At 43.8% G+C, this 11794-nt stretch overlaps 1 protein-coding gene across 1 annotated transcript in view; it reads right to left on the reverse strand.

Moving 5' to 3' along the window:
• LOC126149365 (esterase E4-like) overlaps positions 1–11423 on the reverse strand; it is a 57895-nt gene extending 46472 nt beyond the window's left edge. Inside the window, exon 1 of the mRNA XM_049915810.1 lies at positions 11085–11423. Within this exon, the coding sequence (XP_049771767.1) occupies positions 11085–11309 (225 nt within the window). The 5' untranslated portion in view covers positions 11310–11423. The remainder of the gene's footprint in view (positions 1–11084) is intronic.
• Positions 11424–11794: the final 371 nt, after the last annotated feature.

Here is an 11794-nt window from a genome sequence, read left to right on the forward strand (position 1 = left end):
TCCCACTACTGAGTCATGGAAGGTTTAGCGTTTCGGTTAATGTAAATTCAAGCTTTACGTCAATTTGTGAGTCATTTGATGAAATGTGCAAATGAAAAATTATAAATACGTTTATCACAGTCATTTTAGTTATCTGTTCCTTAAATTACTTTTTATAGCCCGTTAAAGTTGGAGTACCACTTTCCCTATCAGAAATTTACTTATAGTGTACCACTCTTCTTATAAATTTTGTTGAAGTTGAATACCTGTGAAGGAATGCCATGTCTTTTAATCTCCATAACTGCGATTTATTTACAGAACAAACACATAATGTGATACAGTAAATGTGAGTCTCCGCTTATTGCTCCCATTATGCACTTTTCTCTCACAGACTGAGTTATAATAATTGCATGATTGTTGTTAATTACTAAAATGCTACCTACTAAATCTGTCTAATAGTTCAGCAGTCCGTTCATATACAGGTTACAACAAATAATTTGTTGTTTCCAAACGTCGAAATGTCTTAAAATGTAATTCTTGTCATGTTGATGTTTCAAGAGGGTTTATAATGGACCATGTCTCCTTACTCGATTTTCATTCACATCACCTTCGTCTGCGAAAGGGTCAATATGTCCAGGTCCAGCTTCCTGGATCGAACTTGCAGTTGTCAGTTGGTTGAAGAAAGCGTGGTGGATCGGAGGAATGTGTGGGAGAAGGGTCATCATATGTCTCCTTTTCGCCTCGGTGACAGGTCGCACGTTGTTGAGAGGAATGAATTTTGTGGTTTACATATTTAATGTGAGACATCACTGCTTGATTCGTGTATTCTTTAACTTAGATGTCAACATGGAGTGCAAACTTCCCTTAAAAAGGCAATTTCTGCTTTAATAACACCTGGATATTACAGATCTAAAGAAGGAAAACAATGCTAATATTTACAAGCACTGTTACAATGACTTTTTGATTTTAGAGCGTAAATAAACTCGCAAAAAAACACAGAACAACAATACCACGTGGCTTCACCGCTTGACTTATACCACCATTCCCACGAACGCACTTCATTCTGACGTTGAAGGAAGAATGCATTCGGAGCTCTCATGTGAATCCGAAAGAAGTTACCGTTGTACCACTTCTCCACAACAAATCTCCGCGCATTGTGAGTAAACTGAGTGGTATAACTCAAAAACTAAAATTTTTTGACTTAGACCACTTTGCTTCTCAGCGGATCATATAAGACAGCACACGCTCAGAAGTGAGTTACTTCGATTTTGTTAGTCCTGTCCTATTAGAAAACTTCTTCCTTGTCACAAATCTTTGTCTAGTCTCGATTTCTGGGGGCGTGATGGGGCAGGAACCTAACACGACAGCTTAAATTACTGCAACTGAAATATTTAGCAGTTGTTTCAGCAATTTCCGAGGGTCCACTCACCTGCGAGAGAAGCTGGTGTCAGTGCCATATTTGGATTATTCGAAATATGCTGCTGCACGCATACACGTCATTTTGACGTCACTTCCGAGTAAGTCAAGCGTATGAATAGGTCCTCCGTTTAAGCAACACCCTTCTCCGTTTCAGCAACACCACCGGGAGAACAAAACTGACTTCACTGACACAGCTCTCTCAGCGCTTTGACCTCGAAAATCGATACCTACACTTAACTCGTAACCTATGTGAATAAACAAGCAATAATGCTGGGTAAGCGATAGTGGATCCCTTATAAGTTTCAGGAAGACATAGAACAGTGACAGACAATCTATGTCCCTCGACTTTTGAATTTATATTTTGGAAGTCGAAACAGAAGCTTTGATAAACTGAAGTCAAAATACAAGCTATCGAAGAACATGGTCGGTTGGACTTAACCATGGCAGAGGAGGTGCAATATGGATTAAGAAAGTCGAATTCGAGGTCTCCATCGGGCCATCCATATCACGTTTCTCGTGATTACGCAAGATCAGTTAAAATGATTGCCAGGATGGTTCCTTTCAAAAAGATACTCTCGATTCGCTTTTATCGTCCGTGTCTGTGTTCCATAGATAATAGTCTTGTCGATGATGTGACGCTAAACAGTAATCTGGCTCCTTACTTTCGATTGCTTACTCGAAACAGACATAATTTGCGGTTCGCCGCCGCCAAAGTCTGCACATGTTCTCCACAAGAAGTCCTCAATGTGTCGATACTATAGCCCTGCTCCTCATCACAGGCTAGGATGATGCATTGGAGCTACGTGATGTGCATCCCAAACGACATCAATGAAGGATGCTGCGGATACTGCTCCAAAAGAAACGAGCACTGGCGAAAATATCTCTGTAAATGAAGATAGTCGAATAGCTACGACATTTTATCAGCATTTCTTGATTAATCTCAGCCTCAAAGTGTTCATGCAGTACAGCGTGGTTATTCTGCTGTTTAACCAGCGATCGCGTGACTCGAATCTCTGCTGGTCGGATAAGTCATACAGTGGGAATACTGTGTGGGATAATGGCAAACTGTAACTCGAACCATCTTGTTTCAAAGTTCTCCATTGTTTCTAAGGGAAAGGCTACGATCGATTCCTTGTATCAAACAGTTCGATGAAATCGAGTTAGTGTGCATCTTAAAAACATAAAAAAAGTAAATAAACGTTGTGCAGTCGTTGTAAATTTAATTCATTTGCAGGGAACGGCTATTAGGCAACTGTAATCTGGTATATCCCATGAACACTCTTTACACGGAAGCGCTTTGATTTTTTCCAGTAATTTTCTTTTCCTTTTATCGACGTATTTGTCTCGTTTGTTTGATCTGTTCATACACTGAATAACAGTAAGTCATTAAATCGTGTTTCTTATGGTGCACGTTCTCTCTGCGGGAACGATGCGTTAGCGAATACCAGAAAGTCAATAGCCATGTGTGTAGAAGTGAAATTTTTGACACTCGATTTCCTAGAGTGAGTATATAAAGCATTTATATTACAATGGGAAACTTTTTTGTTAAGATACAATAGATCATAATAGTCACGTTGCCCGAAAGGAGCCCTAGGCCGAAAATGTAGATCTAATCTGTGAATGTAGTTTTTTTCGCGTTTGAGGCGTGGAAAACAGTTGCAAATTAATAAACCTGAATGTATCGGATATGTGATGCAGGACTGAGGATCACCATTAAGTTGTCTTTATAGGAAAACAATTTGATAGTGTGACAAATAATCAATTATGAGTTAAACCGTATTTTTCCCGTCTGTTTTCTCACACCACATAGTAAATAATGATGAGTGAAGAAAGCTAAAAAGCAAATGAGGCAATGAAATCAATGGATGGAAAGGATGGATGTGATTTCAGACGAAATCAGTATAGTATAAGGTTGTATTACTGTCAGATGAGCAGACATTGATATCGAAGGCAGAATACTGTAGAAGGGTACAGGGTGACTTCGTTACAATTTTTGTTTGATGTAATGAATATAGCTTTCTCTAAGCGTGTAGAAACGTGCGTTAATGGAATTGCATAGGAAAAAGTGTCCTGTAATTTTTGAACAGAGTGTTAGAGGTATGCTGCTTGACACAATAATAAGTAGGCGTGACGTTGTAGAGCGGTATGAAGTGGAATAGGCACATAAGATTGGTGTAGGGTAGCTGAATGGTCGACTTCTGCTTATTGGAGAATTCAAGGGAAGCGTAGCTTATCTACACTCCTGGAAATTGAAATAAGAACACCGTGAATTCATTGTCCCAGGAAGGGCAAATTTTATTGACACATTCCTGGGGTCAGATACATCACATGATCACACTAACAGAACCACAGGCACATAGACACAGGCAACAGAGCATGCACAATGTCGGCACTAGTACAGTGTATATCCACCTTTCGCAACAATGCAGGCTGCTATTCTCCCATAGAGACGATCGTAGAGATGCTGGATGTAGTCCTGTGGAACGGCTTGCCATGCCATTTCCACCTGGCGCCCCAGTTGGACCAGCGTTCGTGCTGGACATGCAGACCGCGTGAGACGACGCTTCATCCAGTCCCAAACATGCTCAATGGGGGACGGATCCGGAGATCTTGCTGGCCAGGGTAGTTGACTTACACCTTCTAGAGCACGTTGGGTGGCACGGGATACATGCGGACGTGCATTGTCCTGTTGGAACAGCAAGTTCCCTTGCCGGTCTAGGAATGGTAGAACGATGGGTTCGTGACGGTTTGGATGTACCGTGCACTATTCAGTTGGTTGGTTGGTTGGTTTGGGGGATTAAAGGGACCAGACTGCTAGGGTCATCGGTCCCTGCACTATTCAGTGTCCTCTCGACGATCACCAGTGGTGTACGGCCAGTGTAGGAGATCGCTCCCCACACCATGATGCCGGGTGTTGGCCCTGTGTGCCTCGGTCGTATGCAGTCCTGATTGTGGCGCTCACCTGCACGGCGCCAAACACGCATACGACCATCATTGGCACCAAGGCAGAAGCGACTCTCATCGCTGAAGACGACACGTCTCCATTCGTCCCTCCATTCACGCCTGTCGCGACACCACTGGAGGCGGGCTGCACGATGTTGGGGCGTGAGCGGAAGACGGCCTAACGGTGTGCGGGACCGTAGCCCAGCTTCATGGAGACGGTTGCGAATGATCCTCGCCGATACCCCAGGAGCAACAGTGTCCCTAATTTGCTGGGAAGTGGCGGTGCGGTCCCCTACGGCACTGCGTAGGATCCTACGGTCTTGGCGTGCATCCGTGCGTCGCTGCGGTCCGGTCCCAGGTCGACGGGCACGTGCACCTTCCGCCGACCACTGGCGACAACATCGATGTACTGTGGAGACCTCACGCCCCACGTGTTGAGCAATTCGGCGGTACGTCCACCCGGCCTCCCACATGCCCTCTATACGCCCTCGCTCAAAGTCCGTCAACTGCACATACGGTTCACGTCCACGCTGTCGCGGCATGCTACCAGTGTTAAAGACTGCGATGGAGCTCCGTATGCCACGGCAAACTGGCTGACACTGACAGCGGCGGTGCACAAATGCTGCGCAGCTAGCGCCATTCGACGGCCAACACCGCGGTTCCTGGTGTGTCCGCTGTGCTGTGCGTGTGATCATTGCTTGTACAGCCCTCTCGCAGTGTCTGGAGCAAGTATGGTGGGTCTGACACACCGGTGTCAATGTGTTCTTTTTTCCATTTCCAGGAGTGTATAAAGGAGACGACGTATAGAACACTAGTGCGACGCAATCTGGAAGCCTGCCAGTGCGTTTAGGATTGCTACCATGTCAGATTCCTTCTCAGGAGACACCGCCTTAACGAAACACTGTCCGTGTGGACGAGGGGGTTTGTGTGATCCAATGAAGGGGAGGGCTATGCCGGCGGTGGTGTAACTACCAGCAGGGCCTCCCAAGCAGGAGAGGTCTCCGTAGAGGATCCAGACAAAGTGTGTCTCACAACGTCCAGTCTAGTGTCCTGTCCTGTCCTGTCCTAGCCTATTCTATTCTATCCCATTCTATACACTCCCTTCCTTTCCTTTTCCTCCCTGTGATTGTGTGGCAGCAGACACATTCCCCTAATGTGGACAGCGGAAGATCATTGGAAACCAGGACAACGTTGATGCACATAGGCCTTACTGCGAAGGGATGAATAGCGTTCTGTAGTCGTGGTGAAGACAAGCTATCTAAGGGATAAGGCCCTGAAATAAAACCTTGGCAGGTGTCTAGGCCATGAGGTGGCAGCCCCACCAGGACACACGGGGGATGTGGGCTGATAAATCGAACCACCAAGAAACACATATCACAAAAACTAAAAGGAGAAACAGTCGGATGGATCTTGGCCTGAAAAGGAAAACCCGTATTGGTTTTTGGAATGTAAGGACGTTGAGAGAGGCAGGGAGACTAAGACAGGCAGAAAAAGAGAAGGAAAACTATCGACTAATATATTGGGACTGAGCGAAATAAGGTGGCCAGAATCTGGGGAATTCCAAACACAATATGGTGGAGTGCTGCTGTAAGCGGGTCAGACGGGTGAGAACGCGATGCACAGGAATGGTGTAGGGCTATTACTATCTAAAAGCTGCAAGAAGAGCTTACTGGAGTGGAAACCAGTCTCAGAACGGATACTAACTGCACGCTTTAAAAGAAATGTGCGATATGTCACTGTAATTCAATGCTATGCACCTACTGAAATAACTAAAGGAGAATTAAGAGGTACATTTTATACAGAGCTTAAAGGAGTCCTTAGACAAACAAATTCTAGGGACATAAAAATTTTAATGGATGACTTGAACGCAAAAGTTGGTTCAGAAAATGAAGGGCTTGAACATATCATGGGTGTGCATGGCATGGGGATCAGGAATGTAAATGGTGGACTATTGGTAGATGCGCTGAACATGACCTAGTCATTGGAGGCACATTGTTTCCACATCGTAACTGCCATAAGATAACGTCGGTTTCTCCAGACCAAGTTTCCGAAAATCAAATAGACCACATAGCCATAAGCTGCAAGTTCCGACACACTCTGTTAGATGTAAGAAATAGAAGAGGAGCAGACGCTGGAAGTGACCACCACCTAGTTTTGGCGGAATTCAGACTGAAGATAGTGGCAAATAGAATCAAGCTGAATCACATGAGCAAGAAAATAGATATGGCAAATCTTTGTAAGACAAGAGCGCAGAAGAGCGAAGCGCATAAAGAATACACAGAGGCGAACAAAAAAGTGAAAATATGGTTAAGTCGAGATAAAAGGAAATGGATAGATGAGCAAGCAAAATTAGCAGAAGAGGCAGCAAGACAAGGAAATATGAAAGAGCTCTACAACATAACCAAACGGTTGTCAATGAAGAACTTCAGACGTGAAGGACCAGTTAAGAACAAGGATGGGGTGATGCTTACAGCTCAACAAGCACAGCTACAGAGATGGGAGGAGCACTTCAAGGAGCTGTTAAATTGCGAAGAGAACCAAGAGGAACGGGTAAGAGATGTTCCAGAGGATATCGAAGAAGATGAAGATATAAAGCTGTAGTGCCCCACAATGGACGAAATTAGGATGACTTTGAAAACACTAAAGAATACAAAGGCTCCAGGCCTAGACAACATAGCACAGGAGCTCTTAAAAGCCGATATTGAAAGTACTGTTAAAATGCTCCATCCATTGCTGAAGCATATTTGGCTTGAAGAGAAATCTCCAAAGGAGTGGGAATGGTTTGGTGGTAAAGCTCCCAAAAAAGGGAAATTTGTCAGACTGTAACAACTGGGTTGGCATTACATTGTCAGTGCCCAGTAAGGTCCTCACCAGAATTACTTTTAACAGAATTAAAGAATCTCTTGAAAAGCGACTGTGTAAAGAACAGGCTGGTTTTAGGGCACAACGCAGTTGTGCTAATCTTATTAACACTCTTAGGATAATTTTAGAGCAAAGAATTCCAAGCAACCACGTACCTGGCATTCATTGATTTTCAAAAGGCCTTCGATTCCGTGAAACATAAAGTGCTCTGGCAGGCGTTGCAGAAGTATGGCATACCACAGAAGATCTTAAACATCATAAAAGATCTATATGATGGCTACAAATGTTTCGTACTCCACAAGGGAAATATGACAAAGCCCATAAAAGTAACAACTAGAGCCCGGCAGGGTTGCATTTTATCACCAACACTTTTTCTACCTGTTCTAGACTCAGTTATGAGAAGAGTCACAGCAGGCAGGAGACGAGGAAACAAGTGGGCGATCCATGAACGTCTGGAGGATTTGGATTTTGCAGACGACATAGTTTTAGTAGCTCAAAGGCTAACTGATATGCAAGCTAAATTAAACTTGCTGAAAGAAGAAGCAGAGACTGCTGGCCTCAAGATAAATACAGGCAAAACAAAGGAAATGAGAGTAAATCCAGGGAACATGGAGGTGCCACTGTTAATAGGGGAGCAGCAGGTGGAGACTGTCAACTCATTCCTGTATCTGGGTAGTATAGTGACGGAAGATGGAGGTTCTGGAGATGACATGAAAAACCGCATTAATATGGCAAATGCTGCCTTCATACAATTGTATCCAAAATGGAAAAATAGAGATATCACGTACAAAACAAAAATCCGTATTTTTAATACAAATGTGAAGGCTGTCCTTCTGTACGCCAGTGAAAGCTGCAAAATGTATAAAAAGATAACATCCCAATTACAAAGCTTCATAAACAGATGTCTTCGGCGCATCATGAATATCTGGTGGCCAGAAAAAAATGTGTAATGAGGAGCTCTGGCGAATAACAAACCAGATACCTATAGAAGAGCAGATACGGGAGAGAAAGTGGGGTTGGTTGGGGCACACCTTGAGAAAACCAGATGGAGCCATCGAGAAAAAAACATTGGAATGGAATCGCCAGGGAACAAGGAAGAGAGGAAGACCTAGGGATACATGGAAGAGGACAGTGGAAGAGGAAGCAAAAGGAATTGGCAAGACCTGGACAGAATTGAGGCAAATGGCCAAAGACAGAGACGAATGGCGAGCTCTCCTGGATGCCCTATGCCGCCATAGGGGCCAAGGAATTAAGTCAGGTAAGTCACCATGTCAGATTGAAAGAAGACGTCGAAGTAGTTCAGAGGCGGGCTGCTAGTGCTGCTAGGTTCGATCAACACGAGAGCGTTATGGAAATCCCTCGTGCACTCAAATGGGAATCCCTGGAGAGAAAAAGACAATCTTTTCGCGAAACACTATTGAAAAAATCTAGAGCTGGAATTTGCCACAGGTTGCAGAACCAACGTACACTTCACGTAAGGACAGGGAATACAAGGGACAAGGCTCGTATGGAGGCATATGGATAGTCATTTTTCCGAAATAGATGAGTAACAGGAAAAGGGATGACAAGTAGAGGTACAAGAAGCCCTCCACCATGCACCATATAATGACTTGCCTAGTGTGTGCCTAGATGTAGATGTATACTACAGTGAAACAGCAGAAGTTGAAAATATCTGTCCAAAATAACTACAGAAACAAGTTCAAGCAACTAGGAGAAGTAACTGAAGGTGACATTGCGGAAATAGAAGCCATGAAAGCAAGAGTTAATAGGATGAAAACAGCATGCTACCCGTCTAAGGACGTACATAACAAGAAAGAAATATCCATAAATGCTAAACTTACACACTACTCTACAGTAATTTCCCCAGAAGAAATTTATGCAGCAGAATGTTTAACTATGGAAAAAAGGTAATAATGGAGCACTGGAAATCAGAGAACCAGTTAAAGAGCAAATGCAATACAGAAGACCTCGTAATAGTGAACTCGACACACAAACTGAAAAAATTACAGACATCATTCTGAAACACTCCCCTAGAGAGAAAACATAGAGCCGGAACAGACGTTATAAATGAACATCGTTTCTTCAGAGACTGTGTGAAAAAGGTAATTTAATTAACAAAGAAACAATTTAAGGAAAATGAATTACCCGTACGGTTATCTGGTACAACTATATATAGACGCAAACTTTTATTCAGCTGATGGGAATCTGAAAAATACAGACATACGTGCACATATTAGAGTCTTATTTACATGTTACTGAAGGGTAGAAATGTGTGTGATCATTATGATCTTAACGCATAACGTTATCTAGATTGCTTGGTACTTTTTATTTATTACATTATTTCATTACTAAAGGTAACTCGTTTTCCCCGCTGCACTCATCAGATGCACACATAGAGCTTGGAGCAAAGTTCAGTCTCAACCATATGCGTCTACAAGGGGGGTGGGGCAAGACGGGACATTTGCGCCCTCTCCCCCGCCCCCTCCCCCCTCCCTCCGTCCAATCTATTCTGACATCGAGTGGATAACCATGATTCTCTGGGACATAACAAGTTTTTGGTGTAGCCTATAAAGCTTAGCTGTTACAGCATGAGATGTCCCGAAACCGACCAGCTCATTTATATCAGAAATGGAATTTTTAGAGCCTTAGCCACTCCCAGGAAAAAATTCTGCGGACGCCCATGATCTCAATGTTGACGCACTGGTAAGCATTGTATTTACACTGACACTGAATGAACTTCGTTTTAAATTTGCATTCCATGATGGCAGCAGCCGAAACATGTCACACGAAATAATATATATAGAGAAAAAAATGGCCACGTCCGAGTAGAGCTCGCGCACTGACTGTTACGTACAAAATTAATTATGTATGTAGGTATCCACTCTGGGAATCGAGAGACTCAACCATTTTTGCCAGTTATCGAGACTTATACTGGCAAGACATCGGTTCCAGGAATTCCAAGATTTTCCAGAATGTTTTAATTTCAATGATATAAGTCTGACTTAAAGTGATGCAGGAAGCAGACGACCTATATGGCAATAATCAGCAGATCTGCTTCAGGTTGACTGGATCGCAGTGCTAAAAGGCAAACACCAGGTAAGGAATCACATTCTTGCTCATATAAGGCGTTCCATGATTTATCCATCATCAGATACCCAGGACCGATTACTACGCGTAGATATGGCGTTTCAATTTGTATGGGAAACAAACATTCGCAGACTAGTCTACAAATTTTTTTACAGCTTGAAACGTCATATGTACGTGCAGTAATCGCTCCTGGCTGTCTGATGGTTGATAAATTCCGAAATACGTTATATGAACAATAATGTCATTCTTTGCCCGATGTTTGATTTTGACCATTGCGATCTAGCCCGCCTGAAAGCAGAATTGCTGACAGCTTATAATGCCAAACATGACGTTGGATAACAAATGACAAAATAATTCTTTTTCGTCTGATATAATTACAAATTTACAGTTTAAGAATTTTTCCCTTTGGTTGTGCTGTGAAACCTTCTGAAACCTTCCTTTTTGCCAGATTTCGTGATTCTAGGCCAACAGGAAGTACGCAATAGGTTTTGCTGAGGGAGTTTGCGAGTATTGAAACATGTGACATAAATGGCGGTATCTCTTGATTGCATTGACTTAGAAGCTTCAATTTTCTACACCGCCAATGGTTCATAGACCTCAGTGTGTGAAACAAATTTGAACTTGATAAGATGAGAAAAAAGATTTTAAGTCGAACAGGCAGATGGACAACAAAGCGATCCTGTAAAGGTACGGAACCCTAAAAACCAAAAATCATTAAGCGATCTAGAGAGCACTATTCGGAGATTATTGAGCTACCTGTGTTATGTCCCGGCGACAGAGAACGTTTATCCTACCTGGAAACGGAGATTGCCGATAGGAGGTTTAGCGAAGCGGACCCCTCTGAAAGAGTAGATGGGTCGTCCTTTCCGCGACGTGATGACTGACCCGCGCAGTTTCCCTAAGCGCGTCTCGACCACCAGATCGTCCTGTTGCACGTCGGAAGCAGGCGTTGCTGCGGCGAAACCTGCCAACAGCATCAGCGGCAGCAGCAGACAGCAAGCGCGCAGTCTAGCTACCATGTTGGGCGGCGGGCGCGTACTGGCGTTCGGCTGGCGATCGGCAGCTGTCTTGTAACGTAACGAGCTGACGGCGCACGAGCCGGCTGCAGCAGCGCCGTTGCGTCCACGAAGGCAACTAAGGCTGTTGGAGGAAGAGCAGCAGCTACTGTTGTTCGATTCTTTACTTGTAAGTTATGAGTTCGAAGCAAATGACATCCAAATACCCGCTAGTGTGGCCACGTAGCGACAATGTTTTCGCAGTTATTCATCAACGTTATCAGCCATCACTCTGAAACTACGGATAACTTCTAGATTATCTCTGAAAGAGATAACATATTGCTGCAGTCGGACAAAACACTGGTGCGTCTTCTCGGTTTGACATTTTTCACGTAGCCTTTACTGAGCCCGATGTGATGAAGTGGTGTCATGGAAACGACATTCTGGTCTTCAAGCACTGAACCCCTGCGTGCCTGCAATTTCCTGTCGTGTGCGTCGTCCGCCGTATT

The sequence above is a fragment of the Schistocerca cancellata genome, chromosome 2, assembly GCF_023864275.1.
Source record: "Schistocerca cancellata isolate TAMUIC-IGC-003103 chromosome 2, iqSchCanc2.1, whole genome shotgun sequence".
Classification (NCBI taxonomy): Eukaryota; Metazoa; Arthropoda; class Insecta; order Orthoptera; family Acrididae; genus Schistocerca; species Schistocerca cancellata.